The sequence below is a fragment of the Eublepharis macularius genome, chromosome 10, assembly GCF_028583425.1.
Source record: "Eublepharis macularius isolate TG4126 chromosome 10, MPM_Emac_v1.0, whole genome shotgun sequence".
Classification (NCBI taxonomy): domain Eukaryota; kingdom Metazoa; phylum Chordata; class Lepidosauria; order Squamata; family Eublepharidae; genus Eublepharis; species Eublepharis macularius.
This window is the reverse complement of record NC_072799.1, coordinates 1,005,827-1,032,076: the sequence shown is the minus strand read 5'-3', so window position 1 is coordinate 1,032,076 and position 26,250 is coordinate 1,005,827. Positions and strand designations below refer to the sequence as shown.

At 51.9% G+C, this 26,250-nt stretch overlaps 1 protein-coding gene across 1 annotated transcript in view; it reads right to left on the bottom strand.

The window, feature by feature from the left end:
• The window catches only part of SFXN5 (sideroflexin 5), a 126,881-nt gene that overhangs the window by 15,467 nt on the left and 85,164 nt on the right, over positions 1 to 26,250 (bottom strand). The window contains exons 12-13 of the mRNA XM_054990062.1: positions 19,361 to 19,446; positions 7,505 to 7,622 (exon numbers count right to left, since the gene is read on the bottom strand). Of these exons, the coding sequence (XP_054846037.1) occupies positions 7,505 to 7,622; positions 19,361 to 19,446 (204 nt within the window). The remainder of the gene's footprint in view (positions 1 to 7,504; positions 7,623 to 19,360; positions 19,447 to 26,250) is intronic.

The following is a 26,250-nucleotide window of genomic DNA, read 5'->3' as shown; positions in this document are numbered from 1 at the left end:
GGGCCCTTTGCTCCTCCTCTGCAACTCCTCCTACCTTCTGGCTCTGCTGTCAGAGCATCTGAAGACCACGGTGGCACTGGGCACCAGAGACCTCAGCCCCTCCGAGGCTCCTCACCCCCGGCCCCTCTGCAGCTTTGGCCCCAAGAAATAATGGGTGATGGAAAGGGGGTGCAGCCCGCGGCAGCAGTGTGATCTTGTCAGGGCCGTGGCAAGGGGAGACCCCCCCCCCACACACAATGTTCTGTGCCTGGTTCTCCGGAGGAAAGGGTGCGGCACCATCCCTCCCCGCCCAGCATCATCCGCCAGCTCTGCTGGGCACCCCTTCCGAGGCATGTATCCCACAGAGAGGCAATGAAGTCAGAGGGCATGTATCTGGATGGGGTGCATTAGGGCTGCGCGTAGCGATGCGCCTGGGGCTCCCCCAAGGTACTGCCCACTGTGAGGGGAGTGTGTCGTACACCTTGTGCAAAGTGTGTCCGTCCCAGGGGAAAGGTGTCTGGGGTACAGAGGAAGCGGCCATTTGCATCTGATTCCAAAGATGGGTCTATTTGACAGCTTACATCCACGTGGGGAGTAAACGCCCTGAGCCGGCATCCCCGGCCTTTGGAAACGAAACAAGGTGGAAGCATGTCCCAATGTACGTGCCCAGCATAATCTTCACTGCAGGAGTCTCACCTGATGGCATGTTCTGCTGCCCCAAGCGAGACTGGGGCAGAACCCCGAAGGTCAGGAGCAGCTAACAAAATGCGCCACCTCTGCGAGTCTCCCCTTTTGACTTCAAAATGAAGCTGAATGAAAAGGCAAGGGAGCGGAGCAGAAGGGCCTGCGAGGGGACACCACCGTGGGGCCAAGAAGAGCCCCACAGCTGGGGAGGACGCAAGGGGGTTGCAGCCAGCCAGTCTCACCAGGGAACGCAAGGACATCACGTTCATCCGATTCATTAGAAAGACACCAAGCAGGGTAACTGAAGCTTCCTTGCAGGCAAATGAGTCCCCGTGTGTTGAGAAAGTGCTGTTGTCTCTCGAAGTGTTGAAGGAAGGGGGGGGGATCACAGCCTCCTTCTCTCACATTCTGCAGCATCAGCAGCCCCCCCACCCCGAATGTGAAAGTGAGCAGCAGCACCAAGTGCAGCCATCACAAAAAAACCCCTCAATCCAGGCCAGCCCCTCCCTGTGCTTGGGAGGAGTGGGTGGGGGAGGGAGTGGCCAGAGGCTGGCAGGCCTTGCCCATGCCAGGCTGTGTGCCAGGCTGCTCAGAACCCCCTCAGGACACACAGGGAAGCTGCAGCCACTCACAGAGCAAGGGGGGGGGGACACTCAGCGGGGCATATCCGGCAGAAAGACCGATCCCGGTACAGTCCTCCAGAAGCAAAGCCCTGCCTCATTGTGCCCGCAAGGGAGAGAGGGGAAGGAGGCATAAACAGGGAGCCAGCCCCCTTCCTCCTCACATGGGCTCCAGTCCCCCTCCCAACCAAAGGTGTGCAAGGGCTGTGGGGGACGGGGGACGGGGTGTTGCTGCCCCTATTCAGCATCTTCTGAGTGGGCATGGCAGAGGAGAAGCACGCCAGATCTCCCTTCAAGCCAAGCCTATGACAAGCAAGGCATCTGCCCCCAGTAAAGCACACTTCGGGGCACATTTTCTTGCAGTCAGCTGGGGCCCTTGTGACAGCAGAAGAACGCATGAAATTAGATACCAACATCTGGCTGCTCTTGACCCCCTTTGACAGAGGAACACCAGCCTAGGTGCCCCAGAGCCTCTGGCGCAGGAGCTGGCTTCTACCCCCCCCACCCCCGGTGCCAGGTCCCTGGCTGCCACCACCTCCGCTGGCTTCCTGAGGTGTGGCCTTTGTTTCTACTTCCTTCACATCTTTCAGTACCACTGGCCCGGGGGCCCTTTTGTCACTGCCCTGCCAAGCCGGCCCCCTGCACAGGAGTGGCAGGCGCTGGCCCTCGAGGCAGAGGTGGGTTGCCAGCAGTTGTGAAACAGGCCTGGCGGCCACCTCCCCACCTCATTCCATCTGAGAACAGCAGCTTCTAGAGCAAACGGTCAGCAGTGGGACTGGGCCAGAATGGGGAGCAATGGGGACTGGGGGGCAGCTGGGGAGGGGCCCTCTGGGTCTCGCCCTCCCTCCACACTGGCAGGCTCTTCAGTTTTGCAAAAAGTGCAGCAGCCCTATACGCCTGAAAGTGTACTCCATGCCTTTCCAATCAGTCGCTGTGTTTCCGCTGGACATTCCTCCCCCCCCCCGGAAGCAGAGGCATCCCTGCACCCAATGCAGCAGTGACCCAGTGTGGCCACAGGCTCCCTCACTTGTGGCAGCTGAATCAGAGAGGGGCGGTGGTGGTGACTTGCCCAGGCCTGGCAGCCTAGCGGGCAGCATAGCAGCAACCAGGCGGTTCTGTAACGAAGCAGGTCGGCGGGGGGGGGGGGGAGTGGCAGATGGGGCTTCCGAGATGCAGCCCCACCTCTTCTGCTCCCTCTACTGCGGCTGCTTCTCAGCCAAGGCAGCCTGCTACGCTGTTGTTGCTGGCCAGGAAGCAGACGCGGGGAGGCCTGTGCCTTGGATGGGACAAGTGCAAGAGGCGGAGGAGCCACGCACACGTGCACGCACGCACCCACAGGCACAGACGGCAGGCTGTGGTGCTGCCTAATTGCCCCGACTGTTGGGAAATGTGTGGCACCCAATGAAGCCGGGAACCAAGCCTAGCCAGCCAGCCAGGCCCTGCTGCTGCGACTTCCGTGGCATAGGCAGAGACAGTGTCCCCCCCCCCCCCCCCGGCCGAGGCACAGGCACAATTGGAAGGCAGGAGGAGGGTAACCCCCTGAGGGGGCCTGCAGAAGGGAAGCGGATAGCCCTCTGGGTGGGGGCAGATGGGGGGGGGGATCCGACAGAAATCCCCTCCTTTTCCTAGCGGGGCAAGGGCCTCTCGTGAGCCGCTGAGGCTGTTTACCTTTTGTCCGGCTCTTTATGGCTTACAGGCATCAGTAGGTGAGCGTGCCTTGAAAGCCTGGCCCTGTCAGGAATGTCCGCCTGTCCGCCGGCACCCCACACACACCTGGGGGAGCAGATAGTTTACATACTTGAAGCAAGGGACAGGGAAGGCGAGCCCTGAAACCAGATCCTGCGGATGGCCTGCTGGCAAAGCCTCCCACATTGCAGGAGAGAAGATTTGCAAACAAACAAAGAAGGAACTCCAGCGTCCCACTTTGTTCCAAGTCTTACACCCTGCAACCTCAACTTGGCTGAGAAAAATACATCTAAAACTACAGCACCCCCCCCGCCCCCGGGCTGTCCCAGAACAAAACCTTCCATTAAGACCCCTGGGCAAAAAAGAGCCTCTTCGCCTGGTGCTTAAATCCATCCAGGCTGGTTGCCAGGCAAACCCCAGGCCAACGGGAGTTCCAGCAAGGGAAGAGCCTTGACTCCTGCCCCAGAGAAGGAGCCCTGGGGGAGACCGCCAGCATCAGGCAGGCGCAGAAGGGAGGAGGCAACCGGTCAGGATCCACGCAGGCCTTGGCCCCATCAAGAATTAGACCCATGGGGGCCACGCGAAAGGGTGTGCAGGAGCAGCGGAGGGCACAGGGGAGTGCCTGCCTGCCCAGCAGAAATTCCAGCGCCCCTGGCCCTTCCTCCGCAGGGATGCTGGTGAGCCAAAGGGCATGGAGGCCGGACTGAGGCGCTGGCACCCACAAATGGCAGGCAGGCCAGGTGGTGCTTGCTGGGTGGGTGGGGTGGGGGGGGAGTGTGGCACACCCTACAGTTGTGCTCAGGGGCACGCAAACATGCTTTGCCACTGACTGCAAGAGCTTGCAGAGGGGCAGGAAGCCGAGAGCCATCTGAAGCACAGCTCTTGCACAAAAGTCTGGCTCCTCCCCGCCCAAGAGGTGGGCTTGACCTGTAGCACCTCTCCCTTTAAAACGCCCTGGCAGAGTTCATCATCTTTCCCTCTCTGAAGTGACCTTCCCCCATCGGCTGTGAGATGCTCCACTGGACAGCTTTGGGGCGAAACGAGCAGGGCTCCTCCGAAGCTCTTCCGCTGCTCCCAGCAGCCTGCCAGCTCCATTAACAGCCGCCCCTCTGCAGCCAGCTGGAGAATTGAGGGCAAAGCAGCCCGCGGCTGTGAACTGGCTCCTCCCACCCGCTGGGCACCAAGGGTGTTTTGCAAAGGCAAGGCTGGGGCAGTGTTAAGGGAAGGCCAAGGGGCAAGGACAGAGGAAATCCGTAGTCACAAGCAGGGCCTGCAATGTGGCTCAGCTGACGCGACTGAAGGAGGAGCGGGGCAGGCACAAGCAACGGAGGGTGGCTGGCTTCCACAGGCTTCAGCTTCTGCCTGGGACAGGCTGGTGAGTGGCAACAGGCCGAGGATGTGGATGGGAAAGAACTCTTCACAAAACGAGCCTATCTTGCACCAGAGACGGGGACTGAGCGGCCTAGAACAGACGTCCAGCCGGCTTGGGGAGGAAGGCATGGTGGTGGGCCCCAACGTGGTGCAACCCAAGCCCCAGAGACACCCAGAAGCTCTAGCTTCACAGACTCCCTGAGACACTCCCTCCGACCCTCCAAGGTTAAGCACAGCACCGGGTGGGAGAAGCTGAGAAGTCCCAGGGCCCCACAGAAGAGAAGGCCATGTGCTCTGCCTTGGGTGTGGGCAGGAAGATTTCATAAAGGAGGGTGATGCACTCTGCCCCATTCAAGGGTGGGCAGAATGAGAGCCCGACGCCTGCAATGAGAAGAAACTTTGAAGAGCAGCTCCACTCTGGCTTTGTAAAATGGTCTCATGGTCGGAGAGAGGACTGAAAATACTGTTGGGAATTACTGAAAAGAACCACAACAGAAGGATGAGTAGCAGCCCAGGACCTGCCCGGCTTCTCTGCCTTTGGAATATCTAAGGCCACACAGGAGCACTTCCAAGGAGCTAATCTAGCTTCCCCACCTGCAAAATAAGAACATGGAACAAAACAGCCATGCTGCCATGCAGATCTCACATGCATTCCAAGGACCTGCTTTTCATGCAACTGAAGCATGCTAATTAGAGATCCCGTCCTGCTGTGGGGACCTGGTTCATGGCTGTCACTTGCTCCTCTCCTCAGGGTCAGCCCAGGATGTTCTGGGGCTGAAGGGGAGCAGGGCAGCTGGCAAAGACAGGCCTGCACAGCTGGGCACCATGTGGGTGGATCTGGTAACAGCCTCTGATTCCTCCTTCCCTTTCCTGTTTGGCATTCTCATGGTGAGCCTGAATCCTGGCCACCTGATTTTGACTGGCTCGGAGCAGTCACTGGCTGGAGCTGGTTGCAAGATATCCGGAGGACTGTGCTACGGCATGGCAGTGAAAAGTTTCAAAGAAACAAACAGGCAGGGAAACGGACAGGCAAAGAAACAACCATGGGGAAGTTTTCCAACACAAGCCCCACCCAAAGGGACAGGACCTCCCCAGACCTGATGCACTCCCAGTTCAGTGGGTCAAGTGAGGAGGGTCTGAGGTCGAGAAGGTGATGCCCCGTGAGGCCTCTACTATCTCAATGGCAGCTGCCCCACTTGCCTTTTGGCCCATCTCAGCTCTTATCTCATAGTGAGAACGGGGTGGAGCTGCGACTAGTTTACAAGGAAAAACAGACCATCTCAGCAAGAGAAGGTCCGTCTTAGGCAGAATCGGGCCCAAGAGCCCTGTTGCCTGGCCCCCACACTCCCCCAAGACTCGGATCCTGTTCCCAGAGAAGTGAAATTCCTCCCCAAACTGGTGCTTAGAGCTCCATAAGGATCACTGGGGTGACCTCCGAGCAGCTCTTTTTATCGAGTGCCTTCCCCATTTTCCATTCCCAAGCCGCCTTGTAACGGTGGACACATTTCAGCCTCCCCAGATCTGTTAATTATTGACAGTTGGTGAAGAGGAGATGCCGCTTGCTCCTCCTGTTCAACGGCATCTAATTAGTCATCGCTGGTTCACTCGGCTGCCGCCGCCATACCCCCGCGCACTGCCTCATTAACCTTTTGCTTTTCTAATGGCGCCTGCCAGCAAGATGGAGGCTTCAACAGATTGGCAAGAGAAAGTTATTTTTCCCCCTGGCCTGGAGATCCAGAAGGAACAGAATTTCAGTTGGGAGCAACCCCATCCGCAGAGATGGCTCGTCTGGCATCCGGGGGGGGGGGGGCGGGAGGTAGGAGGAAGAGGAGAGGAGGGAGAGCTTTGCTTGCTGTGCCGTCTCTCTGGAGCACACCATTCCTCCAAGCCCACGCGCCAGGCCAGAGCCTGAGGTCGCACCAACCCACCAGGAACTCTGCTCGGCAGAGCCAGTCGAGATTCTTGGTGTGCGTCTGTGGCCCCCGGTCTCAAACAGGCAGCTGAGAAGAATGGCAGAAGAGCCAGGTCGGGTCACAACGAGGTGGACCCATCTAACCCAGAATGCTGTCTCCTGCAGCCCCAAGCTAGGAGCCCACGAGCAAGGCATGAAGAACACGAAGCCTCTCTCCTTCACTCACAGACCCACATGGTCAGGCTTGCCAATCCAGTGCCCCATCTCCCTGCTGCACTGGAAGGCGTAGCTGGTTGCCCAGGTGATTCTGCTCCCACAGCACCCTCCTTCCACCCTCTGCTGCCAAAGGACAGAATACCACCCTGCCCCCATTTAGACTCCTGCATTTCCACACACAATCCCCCCGCTCTACAAATGAACTGTGAAGCTAATAGCACTTTGCATTGGCGCAAAGCTGTTGCAACTGTCCAGACTGCTTTGTGCACATTATTTCTGTCATCTGTTAGATTAAAATCTTTTGATTAACCAAAAGTTACTCCCAATTAATTGAGCAGCAGATTTTTTTAACGTAATTGTTCTCAGTCCAAGGGTTTCTGGCCCCGTTGCAGAAGAGGCATTCTCATCCCTTTGCTTACACCAGGGAAGGAAGGCCTCTCCGACGTGTTGCTTGTCAAGGCAGGAAAACTGTGGGCAACTTGACAGGGACCTGACCACTCAGTTATTTAGTTAAACTTATGCGTCTGAGCGGGCGGTTCTACTGGCAAGTCAAAGCACGAGAGGTCAGAGCCCTGGAAGAGGCCCCAGTTTGGGTCTAGCTAGGAGAGAAGGAGGTGAGCGCCCCCCCCCACCCGCCCCCAGCTTCAGTGCAGCAGGATCCCAGCCATGGAAATGGAGCTGCCTTCCTGCTCAGCAAGCCCGGATGTGGCTCCAGGATATGCCTTCTCGCAAGAGCAGCCCTCTGCTGACATAGCTCAAGATGGAGGGAGCAGGATGAGAAAGGAAGGAGGCAGGCTTGCCAGCCACCCGCGACACACACCACCTGCTCCCCTGCAAGCCCCACCCCACCTTCTGGTTTCAGGCCTGGAAAACGCAAGACCGTGCCACTGAGAACCTGCCGACCGCTCCCCTTCTTAGATCAGAGGGAAGGCTTGAGCCCCACACCACTTGGACCCTCCCCCCCCACCCCTGCCAGGAGATTCAGCATATCACAGTTGGTGGAGGACAGTGGGGGAGGGCTGGGGTGGCCACTGACCTCTGACATTTGCGGGAAGAGGCTGATGGCCAGCGGGAGGGCCAGGCCGAAAGCTGCAAGGCACACGAGGCTCTGGACAGGAAGAAGCATCCGAGGACGGGAGCGCAGGAGAGCAGTTCTGCAAGAAGAAGGGCGGTTTAGGTCAGCCACGAAGAGGGACAGGGAACCGCTCCCTCCCTGCTCCCCACACCACCAAATACAGCGACACCCACTTGTTCAGCGGCGCCATCACAGCTGTCGGGACTCTGGTCACACACACACACGGCCAACCAAAAGGGGGAGTCCGCCATGGGAGAAAGGAGATGGCAAGAGACCGGACAGCTGCGTCGGTCCTGTTCCCTTCGTAGGGCAGGACAGAAGGGACTGCCATGTGCTAAGCACTACGAGAAGCAAGGAGATGGGTGCACGAAAGACTCAATGTTCATCTGGGGTGGGGAGAGAGTCAAGTGGAGATCGACAGGATGCCGGGGTCTGTGAAGGGCCGAAGGAAAGGCGCCCAGAGCAGAAGACTCATCCAGGAAGACTTGGAGCTGTTCTGCAACCATCTTGCCCGGAAAAGGCAAACTAGAGACTAGATGGTAACTGAACACGATTTTTCTCTAGCAATGTTTTTTTTTTAGCAGTAGGTCCCTGACTGGCCTGTTTGAATGACCAAGTCAGTGACTGACTTATGATGGACATGAGGGGAACATTAATGGGATCCTTTCATGGTTTCAGCAACCAGGATGGTTAGCCAGGAAGGGGTGGCCTTCACCGATCCCAGGAACTTTATTGTAGCATAAGCTTTCGAGAACCACAGCTCTCTTTGCCAGATACAAAGTTGGTGAGCCTTAAAGGTGCTACTGGACTCTTTGCTATTTTGCTACTGCAGACTCACACGGCTAACTCCCCTCTTTCTCGCTGAGGCTCCAGGCGGATTACACAGTGCAAGTCAAGACACTCAACAGCAGGGACGTTCAATAAGTGATGCCATGCGCTACACAAAATGCAAATTGGCAGAGGTTTGAAAACAAGCTCAGATCCAATGACTTGGTAAAGAGCCTCAGGATTATTTGGGATCCAGGACTCTTGCTGGAGAAGCAAGTTCATGCAGCTGAACAACAGGCGTTCTCCCATCTTTGTTTAGTCTGGTAGGCGGCCCCTCCCTACCCCTGAGACAGCTCATAGCCCCGCCCCCCGTGAAGGGGCTGTAAGGCAGCCACGGGGGAAACTCGTCTCTTTGGATGTCCCGAGGCAGCGCACTAACCACTGTAGGGCCACGATGTTGGGTAGGGTATGATCATTCCCTCCAAGAAAAACCCCTTTAACAGGTTGCAGCCACCTGACTGAGGAGATCAGAACCTTCTATCCCCAGCCAAAACCCACTCCATCTTTTAATTAAAGGTTTTATTTAAAATTAATTAATTGACTTGATGCAACATTAAATGATAGTCTCTAACAAGGAACAGCAGACCCAGTTTTCACTAGTTTGTAATTTGTTTGTCCAGGACTAAGTCTCTGAGTCTCTCTACACAAGACCTCTTACATGGGGGGGCGCTCAGGTGAAAGATCTTACACTTGTTCTCCTGTTCTAGATACCTATGCAAGGCTAGGGAGATGGAATACAAGACCGCACAGTGAGTAAGTCATGTGAGCATCCCTGTATAAGATGTCTTGTGTGGAGAGAGAGACTCTGAATCGCCAGAACAGTTAGAAAAATGCGTGCTTGCTATTTCACACAGAAAATGAAAAACAAATGCTTAGGCCTAAACATTCTAAGAAATAGATCTAGTTAATCTAAAACTCCATGACCCCCTGATCTGGCCATGCTAGACTACTGCAGTGCACTTTACATGGTTTGCCCTTAAATACAACTCCCGTTGGTAGTACAGGACGCCGCTGCCTATTTATTAGTGGGTGTTAGGTGGAGCGTGCATGCCACCTCCCTTCTCCTGTTATTCCATTGGTCACTGGTTGCCAGTTACCAGATTAAATTCAAGACACTGGCTACCTCCTACTCAGGCTTTAATAGCCCTGGAGCCACATACTTCCAGGACTGCCTCTTTTGCGAGGCTCATCCTTCTGAAGGAGCCACCGGCAGGTTGGTTAGATCAGCAACTGCCGCTCCTGCACATTCTCTACGGTGGCTCCACCTTGTGGAACTGCCTGCCTGAGGAGGCCAGGAAAGCTCCCCCCCTCACTCAATTATTTTGCAAAATGTGCAAAACAGAAATGTTCAGGAGGGCATTTTTAGAAAGGAGGGCGCCTCCTTAATGGAATAGGATTGCAGCCCACTGTAGTTATTACTGCAGGTATCGCCTGGCTTTACTGCAGTGTCTTATACCTTGAAATCCCACTTTCTGCTCTATTTACAGTCTTCCTTTGCTTTAGGCAGCTTGTTTCCCAGTTCTGTCATCCTAGCACTATTCCATGATTTGGGCGTCTTATGCTTTCTGATTGTATTATTTTATTGGCCTCCATGGGCCCAAATGATTACATGTGGGACTGTGCAATACGCACTGCCGAGGGTGGGTTGTGAAACTGACAACTGCTCTTTTTGTGCTACCAGTTTTCATTGTTTTAACTGTTTATTTCTGTATTTTCGCCTGATGTGATCTGCTCTGAGCCTGCTTGTGGGGAGAGCGGACGACAAATTGAATAAATAAATAAATATTTTGATCTGCCTTGAGTCTCACTGAGCAATGTGGTCGATCAATAAACATGTACGCACACAAGCACATGTGTGTTACCCAAGGATCGAGGCAGGCTGAGCCGGGGCGCCTGAGAAAGTGATGCCGGGGGAGAGGAAGGCTCTTTGGGCCCCCTCCTGCGACGCCTGGGGAGGACGCCACGAGAGGGCTCAGGCTGCCCCTGTGACCAAAGCCCTGGCCTGGCCTGACCCCCAAGCCAACGGAAGCCAAAGTTCCCTCGCTACCCAGCATCACCCCTGATGAGGGGCTGGGGATCTGTCCCTGGATTTCCCGCATGGTTTCCAGTAGTCAACAGCCACCCCCCACCCCCACCCCACTTTAGAACGTGGCCACGGCCCAGGGCAATGGTGGGGTTGGGGGCATGTGGTTTTGCAACACCATTTTTCTTACTTAGCATATCTGGCCACGTGATCTGTTGGGCGATCTTCCACACAGCGACAACACTGTGGGGCTTTTCTGTTGCTGCTGCAGCTGCTGATTTAGTACAGGGGCAATGAGGCTCCCATGTGGCAGGATTTCTGGCCAGAACTCTGTGGTGACCCCGCCACACCACGGATGCCTTTGGGTCTTTTACAAAAAATGGGCAAGTGATATAGCATCATCACTCTGGCACACAAGTTATAACCTCTGCATTCTAGCCTCACTCACCACCTGCCACACCTGCCAATCTGCTTGTGTGGGTGGGTGCGAAGCTGGCAGGAAGAGGCCTAGGAAGCCCCCTCCATCATCACGGGTGGACTGGGCTATTAAAAAGGCCCAGGAGCAAGCTGAGCAGCCCCGGCTGGAGGGCGTGGGAGGAGGAGAGGGGGAGTGGCTGCCTGCTGCCAACCCTGCCGGCATGGGCTGCTCCGAGCCAAGCAAACCCAAGCTCTGAGCCAGGCAGCAGTGTGCAGAAGAGGCCTGAATGTTGGGAGAAACGTGCCCAGCGAGGCTCCTTGGGTGCCCTTCCCCTGTTCCCCAGGCCCCGCCTGCTCCCCTTTGGCGGCAGCACCCTTTTAATGACAGCCCTGCTGGGCTCCTCACAATCACCACAAGGGAACAAAACCAATTTAGAGTGTTCACTGGTGCAGCTCCCAGGTGTGCCTTCCGCCACGGGTGTTTTAAGCTCCGACCAGTTCACATCACAATGGCTATAGCCTCCTAATTAAGAGGAGTTATGGCCTGATTTAAAGAAAAAGCCTTAATTAACACATGAAGTGTAATGTCTTAATTGGGACTCAGATCCTACCATTTGCAAAGTTCAGCCTAAATGACTCACAATTAGCGGAGAGGGACACTCACTCCCCGTCTTTAGATCTTTACTCTCCAAAACACAGCATGCCAAATGCAAAGCAGTCTCTGGAGACCAGCTTCCCGTCACTTGTTGCCTCCGGGATGTGGCGCTTGAAGCACATTCCCGCTATTCTTTTAAGCCGACTGAAAGCAGCACGCTCTCAACACAGACCAGGGATGGAGAATCTACTGTTTGCCGCCACCTTCCAGCAGCAGGGAGTCATAAGGAGGACAGACGAATGCATCGGGGCAGTTCCTCTGCAATCTGCAGAGGAACTGAGCCTTGGCAGCAGCCCCAGAGGACTCCTAGCCATGGCCTGGCCTCCTCTCTAGTGCTTGCCCTCTGTTTCAGAGCCAGGCAGGGGCCCTGGCCCTCTGGACTAGCTCTCAGAGGTGGCAGCGGCCGGTGGCACACGCTTGCCATCAGGGGCAAGGGTCAGAACGGCTGACGCTCTTTGACCGCAGCAGTGTCCAGACAGGCAGGCTTTGGTGGCGCCTGCGTGTCACTCGGCACCCTGTGCTCTGTGCTCTGTCCCCCCCATCTCCCCCACCCCCGCCCTGGCTTTCTTGCACAAAAGCTGACACAACCCACTTAAAAGGGACTCCCGTCTCCACGAGTGGTGTGGACAGAGGTCCAGACCTGCCGCTCTTCTTGGGAACCCCTTTTATTTATTTTTGTTGTTGTTTTGAAAAGAATAATCTCTCTCTGTTGTTTTTCCTGGGGTGAGCTGGCCCCTCGCTTACAAGGAAAGTTTCCAGAGGGCAGCAAGTAACCCGGAGCCAGGCATACGGAGTCCCAGAAGCGCTCGCTGGCAGTGCCCAAGGGCGGCTCTGCCCCGCCCTCACCAGCTGTGAGAACAATGGTCATTGGGCTGCACAACCACCTGGATTCCCTGGGCTCTTTTAATGTCTTAAGCCAACCCTGTGGCCTTTCACCTTCATCAACGCTTGCCTAAAGGTTCCTGGGAAACAGCATGAACATATTGGGGAGTGCATAACTTCCTAAGTGAGAATGCGCAAGAATGACAAAGAAAATAGAATTAAAAACCTGTGCTAGCCGCCAGGGGAGAAGGAGGACATTTGCCTTGCACGCCCCTTCGGGCGTCACCGTGACAAGCGCCTCGGCCTCCATTGGCAGCCTCTGCAGCCCCCTGCGTGTGAGCCCCTCCCTCTGGCACAGCCTACTGCAAAGCAGGAGCCCGCCACCTTCTTCCTCTGGGCCTCAGTTGTGCAGCTCTCGCTTTGCCTCTTTAGAAAGCGCAGCCAGGTTGCCCTCTTCCCACCTATGCAAAGAATTTGCTCCCAGCTGGTTGTGGGCAGAGTTCCCTTCAGCCCCCATTGTTGAATCACAGGGTGGGAGACTCGGGGAGCGGAATGGCAATGTAAGAAACCATTGCTCTAAAACAGGCAGGCCTGAGCGACTCTGCTCTGTTGAACAAGGCATGCAGATATCAAGTGCTGCAGACAGTACATCTGCTCTACAGACACTGCCTGTCGCAGATCTTGTAAACACACCTTCATTCAACTTTCAGCACATTGTTGATGAGTGGTTCAAATGCTGCATACTGTGGCAGCTGCTGTCGGCATTTTCGGGAGGTTCTGCAATGTCTTCCATATGGAAGTTGCTCTCAGAACTCCGAAGGAGTTATCGGGTTTGAGGCTCCGGCATGGCATTTGCCTCCATGAAGGTGTGAGATGCTAAACTAAATATGACAGGAGTTAACCGAAGGCTCCCAAACTGACAGATTCGGGGGAGGGGTGGGGAGTGTCATGTTTATATTACACAGAATTGCCACTGGTGCCTTTCTCCCAAGTTTGTGGGAAATATTACAGGGGTGGAAGGGCTCCAAATGCCAGGCCGACTTCTTGTGCATGGAACAGACCTCCTCCTGAGCTATCAGAAGGCTGCTTGGCTCACTCCAATGTACACACTGAACCTCCCTTTAGGGTGAGAAACATCCCTTTAGGGTGAGGCATGTGCTGGGATCATGCAATGAAGCAGGAGAGCAAGTCGCAGAATTTTGCGAAGCCAACGATTGGTTGATTGCAAACCCATGCTTCAGGCAACTGAACAGATGACTGTCTACGTGGCCATCACTAGATGGGCAACGCAAAAATTAAGTAGATGACATAACTGGAAGCAAAAGAGCCCGATCTCCTTCTGATTTCTTGGTTGCATGTAGCTGGCAGAAAATAGTGAAGAAACAATTACTGATAAACCTTAAAGAAGAAAGTGCCAAAGCAGGATTACACCTGAACATCAAGAAAACAAAAGTAATGACTACTGAGAATTACTCAGTTCTAAGGTTGACAATGAAGAAATGGATTGTTAGACATTTTCTATTCCTTGGCTCAATCATCAACCAAAAGGGAAACTGCAGTCAAGAAATCAGAAGGAGACTGAGGGCCAAACTACAAGTGACACCTGACACAGGTTGTACACTTGTCAGCTTCCCTCAAGTTTTGATGGGAAATGTAGGCATCCTGGTCTTGCAGCTATAATGGAGAGCCAAGCTGTAAAACCAGGACGCCTACATTTCCCATCAAAGCTTGAGGGAAGCTGACAAGTGTACAACCTGTGTAAGGCGTCACTTGTAGCTTGGCTCTGAGACTTGGAAGAGAAGCCGTGAGGAAAAACAGAGTTGCACTTACCAGTAACTGCTGTTCATTGATGTCTTCCGTGCAGGCACACCTGGGACTCTGCATGCGCAGGCCTGCTGAATGGCGAGGTTTTACAGCTAAAAATCCACTAAGGGCGTTCGTCTCCCCAGAGCACCTGCGCGGCATTTTCCTGCCGAAACCAGGGGACTCTGGGAGACGGCGCCCTTTCACCCTCAGTTTCACCTGAGCCGCCAATTCTCTTAAATACGCAAAGATTATCAGTGGGGTAGGAGGGAGGATGTGCGTGCCTGCACAGAAGACGTCAACGAACAGTAGTTACTGGTAAATGCAACTCTGTTTTCATTGTCCATCTTCCTGTGCAGCCCCACATGGGAGATTAACAAGCCACTTACCAGGAGGAGGGTATGCTCTTCACTTAAATAGAGATTGAAGCACTGCTTGCCCCACAGCAGCCTCTCTGCGTTCCCATACATCGAGTGCATAATGCATAAGCGCGACTGGAAAGAGGGAGTGTGCGGGGGGGCATTCTAGCTCTCGCATCTCCTGAGTCAAGTGAGGTCTCTCTTTAAGTTTTTCTTTTTGCGGGTGATGCTTCTTCACTTTTGCTTTCTTCCTTGGTGGTTCCGAAGACTCTGAAGGTAAGTCGCGCTTGTCAGTTCCGAGCTCCACCGGAACCGAGAGCTTCAGATCCGAGTGGTCAGGCTCACTCGGAGCCAGGTGCTTTTTCTTTTGGTGGTTGTCTGGGCACCGCACCGGTTCCAACATGCCAGGCGAAGCTGACTGTGGACGGGATCGAGATTGTGATGCCTCAATTAGTTTCCAAGACTCTGGAGTCAGATGTTGAGTCCAGGTCGGAGGCAACATCGGATCCGAGGAGGTACTTGAGGGGGCAATTGGATCCGAGTCATGCCGATCTTGGTCACTCGATTTCGGCGTTGGAGTCGGGCGGTCTGAAGACTCAGAGGTAATGGTCTTAGTCCCTTCAGCGATGGGACCTGCAGACGCCGTCATAGCCCGCTCCCATAGAATGGCTTTTAGCCTTCTGACCCTTTCAGCCTGTGCCTTTGGGGTAAAGCCCTGGCAGTACTTGCAAGCTGCTACTTTATGCCCCTCACCCGGACAAGCAAGGCATTTTGTGTGCCCATTGGTGCGAGTCATTTTAGTAGCGCACGCTACTAAAATGAATAAAGCTTTATCGGTCATACTGCCGGAACTCGCAGTCTCTTTTGTTTTTCTCCCAAAAAGGTTGGCCTACTCCGAAGGGAGCAGACCGCAGATCGCTGTAATAGAACCTCTTTAACCAGCGGCGAAAGAGGAACTGAGGGTGAAGGGGCGCCGTCCTCAGTGTCATCCAGTTTTGGCGGGAAAATGCTGTGCAGGTGCTCTGGGGAGACGAGCACCCCCTAGTGGATTTTTTAGCTGTAAAACCTCGACATTCGGCAGGCCTGAGCATGCGCAGTCCCATGGGGGCCTGCACAGGAAGATGGACAGTGAACTAGAAAAGATCTTTAAGGATAAGAATGTCTCTCTGGGAACCAAGATCAAGATAATCCACACTATGGTATTCCCCGTTACTATGTATGGATATGAAAGTTGGACAGTGAAGAAAATGGATTCCTTTGAAATGTGGTGCTGGAGGAGAGTTTTGCAGGTACCACGGACAGCCAGAAAGACCAATAAGTGGGTTCAAGCCTGAATTCTCCTTAAAATGACTAAACTAAGGCTGTCATGCTTTGGTCACATCACAAGAAGAGAAGATTCACTGGAAAGGACAATAATGCTAGGAAAACTGGAAGGCAGTAGAAAATGAGTAGGAAATGAGGAAGACCCTACATGAGATGGCTTGACTCTGTAAAGGAAGCCACAGCCTTCAGTTTGCAAGACCTAGGCAAGGCAGTCAACGATAGGACATTTTGGAGGGCATTAATCTATAACAATTGTCATAAGTAAGAAGTAACTTGACGGCACATCTCTCTCTGTCTCACACACACACATGCTAAGAGCTGTAGAGAACACAAATAGCAGAGTGATCTAAACTAGATGGGAAAGAAGGCGCTGCAGAGATGCTTAGGGTGCGAGGGGGCTCCTCAACACTCAGCTCAGAGGGCAATCCTTGAAGCTACATTCATCCTATGTGAGCACAACCCAGAGAGTAGTACAAAACGTGTCTGGGGTTATCTGTGGGCAGCCCACAGACCATGCTTTCCCTGGATCCATGCTTCACAGCTAGCCTGTAATCCATAAACGGTCATTGGAGCCTTCTCTGACGAGGAAGGGGACCAGGCTAAGGTGTCAGACAAGGGCCCTGCCCAGCGGTCTCTTTTTCTGGGGACCCCAATCAAGCCACAGGGCTGGCTCCATGGTAGCCATCTATGCACCTCCTATGGGACCTGTTTGGCTGTGCTGCTAAGCAGGGTCTTTACTGGGTGTGAGCCATTGCAGGTGTAAATGCCCCCTCCAGCTGCGGGCCAACCAGGCATTACAACTGTTAGCAGCAAGCAGTGCTTGGTAGCTGCTTAGCTCCACACTACAAGCAAAGAAGACAAGAACACATTCGCTGCAGTGGGATGGACCCTGGAGTTGTGGTCTGAAATCCATTTACACCAAAATAAATCCCACTGAAGCCCATGGGTCTACGCTTCAGGTGCAGGTGAGAGAAGCGACTGAGTTCTGCACTAGGACTCCCAGCCCCTTCCATGCCCCTCCCCCAGTTTTGTTCAAGTATTCGGGGATGGGGCTCGAAGACGTGAGTCACATGACTCAAGGCTCACCACCAGACATCTGTGAAATTTTCCACGTACTGAGCGGGCGGCTCAAAATAGAAGCAACTTCCCTGGGCAGGATGCTTCCCCAGGACATCCAAGCAGCAGGAGAACTCGAGGAGAGGAGGAGCTCTGGGAGCCCCACAGGGCGAGGCAGCGCTGGGCTGCCTGGAGAGCAGAGAATGGTCCCCAGGAGCTAAAATGCCGTGGGAGGGAAAGGGGAGGAATGCCAGGGAATGCAAGAAGGGGAAATGCAAGAAGGGGAAGTTGAAGTGTGCTGACAGAGAGAGGCGGCAAGCAGAAGGTCCAGATCCAAGCACGGGTCCAGTCCACCACTTGCTACCAAACAGATCAGCACAGAAAGATTCTTGAGGGGCCTCGACAACTGCTAGATGACAAAAGCCATGAACCTGTACACATATCTGCACAGGAAGCTGCCTTATACTGAATTAGGCCCAGGTCCATCAAGGTCAATACAGTCTACTTAGATTAGCAGTAGAGCATAAGCGCATGCATCTGATGAGGAGTTGCGGTTCTCAAAAGCTTATGCTACAGTAAAGTTGGTTATTCTTAAAGGTGCTACTGGACTCTACTATTTTGCTACTACAGACTAACAGGGCTAACTGGATCTTAGATTAGCAGTGGCTCTCCAGGTGCTCTTTCACATCACCTGCAGCCTGGTCCCTTTACCTGGAGATGCAGGGGATTGAGCCTAGAGCCTTCGGGATGCCAAGCAGATGCTCTGCCCCTGAGCCATGGTCCCCGGATGCTCCTGGACTGCCAAGAGTGTACGTTGCACACAGGCACAGAGTTTGGCACTCTGCAGCACTTCATTTCATCTCAGAGCAGGAATGATATTTGAACTCGTGCCAGGGCCCAGCCCTTCAACAGGTGAAACAGCTGTAAAGACTTATGGGCTGTGGAACATGCCCTGAATGCATTTCTCTTGCCACATCTGGGAAATGGGGGGGGGGCCTCCCAGATGAGAGAGTGTAGAGTCTCATCTCACTCCTTGTTTTGGATAGTTGTTTCTGCCAATTTCAAATTTCTGACAGTCAGTTAATTAAGAAGACTCATTTTGGAAGGACATACGTTAAAAGAACAATTTCTAACGGCCATTTATTTGCTCTTTTAAACTAAGGAACCTCTTGTCTTACCTGTCGATAATGCAAAAAGACTGCGCAGCTTTGCTTGGCTGGCTGCTTAGTTCACTGTAGAATAGCTGAAGAGCCTTCCTTAGCCAGAGCAGAGGCCTGCCAGCCCAGCCCCTCCTGACCCACAGCGGCCGGCCTGAGGCTTCCTGGAAGTCCACAAGCAGGCTGCGGACTGCTGCCTCCCCAACTGGCATGCAGGGATATCTTGCCCCCCAAACTCCACTCAACCAGCAAGGTCAAGAGCTGCCCGCAAATAGGCCCCTCCCTTCTCCATGGCTTTAACGTGCCCCTCTTTAGAGCCATGGAAGCTGCCACCACCACCAGCCTTGGAGGGGAAATCCCACCAGTGTGCTCTGCAAAGCAGTGGTCTCTTTGGTCCCTCCTGACTCCCTTTCCCAATCCCAGACATATATGTGGACTTCCTTGCCAGGAAAGGTGAATTAGAACTTAGAAAGACCACCACACACACCTTGCCTTCTCCATTTCCGAAGCACAGGCATCTCCTAAAACATTGCTCCCGCTTGCACTGCAAGATCTTCCCTCCAGATGCTGATCTGTGCAAGAGACCATGGCTGCCAACATGGGGCAGGCTCACTCCACACTGAAAGTGCAGAATGCTTTCCCTCCCCGAGAGGCTTGCCCCTCTCCACCCCTGGTGATGTTTAGGCAGCAAGGACAGGTGGGGCACTTGGGAAGGGTCCCACGTCCGCTCATTCGGCGTATGCAGCTGCTGTTCTCTTTCTGTTGCCAGTTTTCATCTCTTTTGTTGATTCTGTGTAGTTTTCTTGTTGCAATTATGATCTTTTAAGATTTTGAATACTTTTGAGAAATCTATCTAAATTAGAACTAAAGAGCTGTGTGGCATAGAGGGTCCGAGACCCGGGTTCAAATCCCTACTCAGCCTTGAAGCTCACGGGATGGCCTTGGGCCAGTCACTCTGACATCCTGATCTACCTCACAGGGTTGCTGCCAGGATACAGTGGGGAGAGGGATAATCCTATAAACCACTCTGAACTCCTTGGAGGAAGGTGGGCTAAAAATGTGGTTGACAGACAGGCATTAAAACCGATCAGTTTAAATAGCGGGGAGACAGAATAACTGGCCCAGATGGTCAGAAAAGATGAGCGGATGGAAGATCCACTGACCAACCCCACGCTCAATTTTGCTGCTCTTACTTGCAAGGGACAACCAGCAGAAAATAAGTAATAGGCGGTGTCTTATGCCAAAAAACACCTGAACAGATTTTATAAACAGGATATATTTTGCCGCTGTTAAGGATCACACGACTGCCATGTATGGAGAGCTCCTCCCTCCCTCTTTGCTACCCACCCCAAAGAGCAATGGCTCAACACTTACTTTTCCAGCAGAGAGATGATTATTGGAGGTAGCACCAGTATCGGCATGGGCAAGACCACTCTGGTTAGGGCTGTCTCTAGCAGTGCCTGAGAAAAAGAATGCCAGGAGTCACTTCAAAGGCTTAGCTGACCTTGCTTAGCTTGCACAGGTCTTTGCGGCCATCTCCTATTCTGAAAAGCCCAGGGACACCATTTGCAAGGAGCTCAACATTTATAGAACGCTCTTGGGGCATTCCTGAACTGTACTGGCCACTTCAGGGAGATGACGGCTGCTCTTGCTCTTCTTCTGTTTGTAGGAACACTGCCTGGAGCAACAGATTTGCCATTATTTTCTGTGTGGATAGGTACACCTGAACTCTGGAGTTCAGAGGCCAGATCTTCCCATAAAAACAACAGCCTTTTAAAGTTTAAAGGGATGACGGGCCAGGCCCAGAATCCCAAGATGTAAATGTTTATTCCTGGAGTGTTTGGGGTAATTTCAGATATCTCTGTGCCAACCTGAAACAGCTAACTTCAGGTTTAATTTTGTCACAGGTATATCTGAATGCATTCCCCTTACAGAGAGTAAGAAAACCCAGGCTTCTGTATATGCCAGGACGAGAGACTGCATTTAACTTCTTGAGGAATTCTAATTCAGCACTTCAGCACTATATCCTCTTTGAATTATTTTTTTGGTAGAACAGTGACTTTGAGATCTGCAACACCATCACCAGGTTTCTGGTTTCTGAGTATTGCTGTCTCTTATGTCAGATTGGTGTTCATTGATTCTCTCACATAGGGACTGACACGTTGTCCAATGTGGATAGCAGAAGGGCACTGCTGGCACATGATGGCATATTATTGTTGTTGTTGTTATTAACAACATTCGATTTATATACTGCCCTTCAGGACAACTTAACGCCCACTCAGAGCAGTTTATTATCATCCCCACAACAATCACCCTGTGAGATGGGTGGGGCTGAGAGAGCTCTGAAAGAGCTGTGACTGACCCAAGGTCACCCAGCTGGCTTCAAGCAGAGGAGTGGGGAATCAAACCCGGCTCTCCAGATTAGAGAACCAATCTGTTGCCCCAGACAGTATTCCTATGAACAGCAAAAGAGCAAGAGCAGCCGTCATCTCCCTGACAAAGCTGCCCTTACTTTCTGGGATACATGCTGCTGGTCTGGAGTCCATGTGGTTGCGCTTGGTTAACCCTTTCACAGAAAGAATAGTGGCAACATGGGGTATTAACTTGCTGTAGCACCCCACTAGGCCCGGGAAGTGTCACATCTGTTTTCTGGTCATTGGCCATGCACTATTTTCCAAGGTGGCCACCTTATCAGGCAGGGGTTTCATATGCAATATCCTACACGGAAATCCAGATATTTAAGTTCCTGAAACCCTGCCCGGCTTTTCCCCAGGTTACCTACAAGCCAGTGTTAACAGAGACTCACAGCACACTCTGCAGATGTCATATATGCGAGGGCCAGTCAGGGCTAAAGCTGATGATATCATCAATACAGGTGAGAATGAACCTTTGGCACTGGGACAACACTTTGTCAACAAGCTGCTGGAAGGATGTAGCAGCTCCACAGAGCCCAAAGGGTATCACTTTGAATTGAAAGTGGCCCTGTGGTGTGGCATATGCCATTTTCTTCCCCTTCTCCAGGGCCACAGGTACTTGTCAGTACCCCATCATTGGGTCCAGGGCCATAAGGTATTGCACAGTACCCAGCTAATCTGTCAGGACCTCTGCCCTGGGCTTGGGGTAGGCATCAAACTGTGTAGTCTTATTGATTTCCTTGTAGTCCAGGCAAAACTGGATGCTTCCATCTGGTTTTGGGATTAATACAACAGGTCTTCACCAGGCACTAAAAGATGGTTCAATAATGTCCCTGCAAAGCATGTCCTTGACTTTGAAGGCCATCGTTTCTGCAGCAGGGCTGAGCCACTTTCCCTGGTGGTGTTGAGATGGCAAGAGAAATGACACTTCTGGGCCAGGGATGGTGAGAAAAAAAATGTTTGTAAGTGGCAGGACCAGAGTGGGAGATGGTCGTTCATCCCACGCTGGGTCACCTGGGGGGTTTCCAGGGAAGGTTACCCTCCCGCAAAATTCATTAGAATGCAAAACAAGGTTTCTCAGTTCGCTGTCAATCAAGTTCATCCCAAAAGCAAACAACCCTGACTTGCTAAGATCATTTCAGATTCCAGCCATATAAAAATGGCCAGACAAAAATCCCTTCAAGTCCTCTGTGATTCCTAAGACAATACCTAACTCCATTAAGAGAACCAACTGGTTTCCTTCCTGAGATAATTATAAGGGCAAAAGCTCCTCTCCTGAATCCCTTACTGTAAGCAAATTTTTAGGCATTCTGTTTTAGTTAATCCCAATATCAAGACCATCTCCTGTCAACTATAGGCTTTTTGCCACAAACAAGTATTAGGAACAGAAGTAAGTTTCTTATGACATCTCGGCCTTCAACTAGCGAAAAACCACATTTAATTTGAATCCACTATTACAGGACATACATATACAAAGACAGGGAATTAGGTGAATAAGGTAGCCGCAAAATTGTGGCCACAAAACAGGTGAATTTTTTTCCATCTTAGCCTCCCTTTGCCGCTAAGGAGACAAAATGCCTTCTCCAAGACAGGTAGCTATGATCTCCCTTCTCTCTCTTTCTTAGACTCTCACTCTTTCTCTCACTATGGCCCCTAACCCCCAAACTCTTTCTCCCCACGGCACTGACACTGCTCCGGGCCCCTGCCACAGGGCCCCCCAGAGTCCTCTGGTTCTCTGGCCCCTGCCTGACCCCTTTTCATCCCCCTCTCCGGCACAGCCCTCCCCCCCCTGATTTTCATTTGCCCCCCTTTCTTTTAGCCTTCCTTCTCTCATGCTCTTCAGAGACACACACATCCATGCAGCGCTCTCATGAACTACCCACGAGTGAGACATCACTTGGCATCTTAACCAAAGATTTTAGTAATTGTTTAATTAGGACTTGCCAAAGTAGATATTTATAGTATTATGCTATGACTCACCAATGTTTTGATTGCCAACTGCCTTTTACATTTCCATTCTGTCTTGCCTTCATTCTATTTATTTGTGGTTAATAAGAGCCAACCCTTTTTTATGGGAAAACACTGCGCCGATCTTCAATCTGTGTATACAAAGACTCAGGGACCAAGAGCTGGGGGTGAATGTGTGAATGGCCACACACGTGTGCTCCCCCGGAGTAGTAACATATGCAGGACTGCCTCTCCTGCGATGTCCCACCATGACAGCTTCGCTCATCTGAGCAAATCCTTTTGAAAAGGCCAGCCTGCACACCGGTAAAGATGGCAACTGCCCGCTCCCACACATTCTCTGTGGTGGCTCCCACCTTGTGGAACTGCCTGCCTGAGGAGTCAGGAAGGTCCCCACGCTGCCATCATGTTGTAGAGCATGCAAAACACAAAAGTCCAGGAGGGATCAGAATTGCAGTAAAGGGAACAGTTCAGAAGATCACTTTGATAAGGGAATAAGACTCATTGTATGCACCACCTTCCTTTTCCTGCCCTGTCTTCTTCCTTTGTTACTTGCTCTCTATATTACGGCATCTCAGCCTTAAACACTTCCTGTTTGTTTGTTTGCTGGCATTGTTGTCCAGTTCTGTGATCATTATCTTGGTGATGGTGGAAAGTGCTGCAAGTTGTAGCCGACTTACAGCAATCCCTGCTGGGGTTTTCAAGGCAAAAGACATTCAGAGGTGGTTGGCCATTGCCTGCCTCTGCATAGCAACCCTGGTCTTCGTTGGAGGTCTTCTACCCAATTACTAACCAAGGCTGACCCTGCTTAGCTTCCAAGATCTGACAAGACTGCGCTTGCCTCAGCTGTCCTTGTCCTACTGCACTGTTATATCTTCTGCTTGAGTCTATCTCAGTGAAATAGGTGAATTATAAATGAAGTAAATAAAATAAAATTTGCCTTTTTCACGACTGCAACACAGTGAACCTACATTTTCGCTGAGCTATCCACTCCAACTCCAAGATCTTTCCCCCTGTTTTGGACACTTCAGATTTCATTGAAAATTAGGATTTTTTGCTCCAGTGTGCATCAACTTACACTTATTCACACTTAACCTTATTTGACTTACTGTCGGACCTGACGCAACCTCTATTACAGATCATTTATGAATTAATTAAACAGTGATGATCCCAATACAGATTCCCTGCAGACCCCACTGTTTACATTTCTCCATCGCCGGATGAGGGAGAACAAGCTGAAGCTGAACCCTGACAAGGCTGAGCTCCTCTGGGTCAGTCGAGAGGCAGACCAGGAACTTGAGATCTCTCCTGTTTGGGACACAGTTATAACTCCCTTGAGAAGTCTGGTTTGCAGCTTGGGAGTGTTGCTCGACACAGCCGTCACCTTGGAAAACCAGGCGGCTGCTGTGGGTCAGAGTGCTTTTGCCCAGCTTCAGCTGGGGCATGAGCTGCACCCATTCCTGGCTCAGTCTGATCAGGCCACAGTGATCCATGCCTCAGTCACACCTAGACTGTACTGTTGCTATGCACTGTACTTGGGGCGACCCTTGAAGAGTGTTCAGAAGCTGCAGCTAGTGCAGAATGCGGCCGCTAGACTGCTGGTTGAGGCCAGCTATGGGGAGCATGTTTTCCTGATGCCACAGCAATTCCACTGGCCACTGCTCTGCTCCTGGGCTTAGTTCAAAGTGTTGGTTTTGCCTTTTAAAGGCCTCCATGGCCTGGGACCAGGGTATCTGAAGGCCTGTTTTCTCTGCTATGTTCCTGTCCAGGGAAGAGGCCCTCCCGACTGTCCCACTGAACAAAAGCAGCTCATGCGATGGGCACACAAGCAAGGGCCTTTCGGTGGCTGCCCCAGGATTATGGAACAGCTTCCTTAGGGGATTGTGCATGGCCCCCTCTGTCGACTTTAAGAGGCACCTGAAGACCCTGTTATTTAGGACTGCTTTTCATTAACTTACGTTTTCTTGCACTCTTAAATTGTTTTTAAATTCGGGGGGGGGAATGTATTTTTATTATTTTTATTTTATTTCTCTTTTAAGCTGCTTTGAGTTCCTGCATGGCAGAAAGGTGTCTAATAAATAATTTAAATAATGCTAGCTAATAATAATAATAGTGAAAAAGTCCATTTACTCTCTGTTTCTTGTCCTTTATCCAGTTCTAGTCCACAAGAGGACTCGCCTTCCTACCCCAAGACCACAGGGTTTATTTAGGAGTCTCTGGCGAGGTGTGTGTGTTACGTGCCGTCAAGCTGCCTCTGATCTATGGCGAGGAACTGTGCCAAAAGTGTTTTGGAAATCAAAGTATATCATGTATACCCAGTCACCTTTGCCACATAATAATAATAATAATAATAATAATAATAATAATATATATATAGTAGTAGTAGTAGTAGTAGTAGTAGTAGTAGTAGTAGTAGTAGTAGTAGTAGTAGTAGTAGTTCATCAAATGGTTGGTGAGGCAGGATTCTCAAATATTTCCACCAATTTATACCAAGCAGATGTTACACTGACTGGCCTATAAATTCTCAAGATGCCTTTTTAAAAAACCCTTGTGTTATGCTGGCTACTCTCCAGTACTCCGGTAGGAATGTATACTATTGCTCAGAGATCAAGAATTTCACACCTTAGTTCCTTAAGAACCGTTAGGAGTACACCATTCAGATTCCGTGACCTGCTAGGTTTTAACTTTGCCATTGGCCTTAGAATTTCATCTCTTGTCACCGTCATCTGAGTTCCTTCTTTTTAGCTGAAAATAAAAGCTCCCAGGTGGGTAACTACCCACCCCAGTGATGACAAACACGGATGATAAACACAGAGAATTTGGTCAGCTCCTCTGCCATCTCCTTGTCTTCCTTCAGCAATCCTTCTACTCCTTTGTCATCCAGTGGCTCCACTGCCTCCTTGTTGGGCTATCCGATACATCTAGAGAGATCCTTACGGTGTGTCTTACTGCTTTGGGGCAGCATGCTCTGCACATTCTGGCTTTGCCTGCTTTCCCATCAGTTTGCCTCTCTTCTGCCAGAGCCTAAACTCCACCTCATTCAGCTCCTTTGGAAAAGAAGCCTTTTAATCTTGCTTTTTGCACCTTGCTGGTCTTCTTATATTGGGTGATACCTTTCCTAATCGGTGGGATACATTCTATCAGAGCATCAGGTATTTTACCTTTCAGTAGCTTCCCAGTTTCTCTTTGCTTTCCCTTGCAACCAACCCCTCTTTTTTGGGAAGAAGTTCCCTCCTTTGTAATCAAATGTGGCCATGCTGCACCTTCCATGCACCCAACCACTGAACTCCATAGCATTTTCTCCGCCTGGTTCAGCAGTGCTCACATCTCACACTAGGTCCTAAGCACCACAGGATCAAGCCCAAGCCTATCTCTACTTTAGCTGGTTCCATGACGACTGTTTATGAGATCTAGATATTTTGTCTCTTGGTCGCAACCAGAACTTTCATTTGCCCAGTTAATGGGGAGTGGAGGTAGTTGAAGCCATACCTGTTGCAGCATTTCCTGCTCAGATCACCATCCATATTTCAAGATCGCCCTCACAGGTCTAGTGTGTTGGGAGGCAATTACCTTTTGGGCCTGGCATCTCTACCCACAGGGGTTCTGTGAGAAGAGTTTAATCCTCTTCTTACGTGTTCTGGCTTCTGCCTACTTTGAAATGACCCCCATATTTCCTTCTGTGTCCCTTCTGTTCATCTCCCACTTAGTTTCCCCACCCCACCAGGATTCTGAAATGCCCGCTGTGTTGAGGTTCTCATTCATCGCCAAGCACTCCAGGCTCTCCCATCTTGGCTCCAAACATGTAGTAGCACTGGCATATGAATACTGTATTACCTCCTTCTCCAGGGATCCTTGGCATTTATGTTTCCCATCTCATCCTTTGGT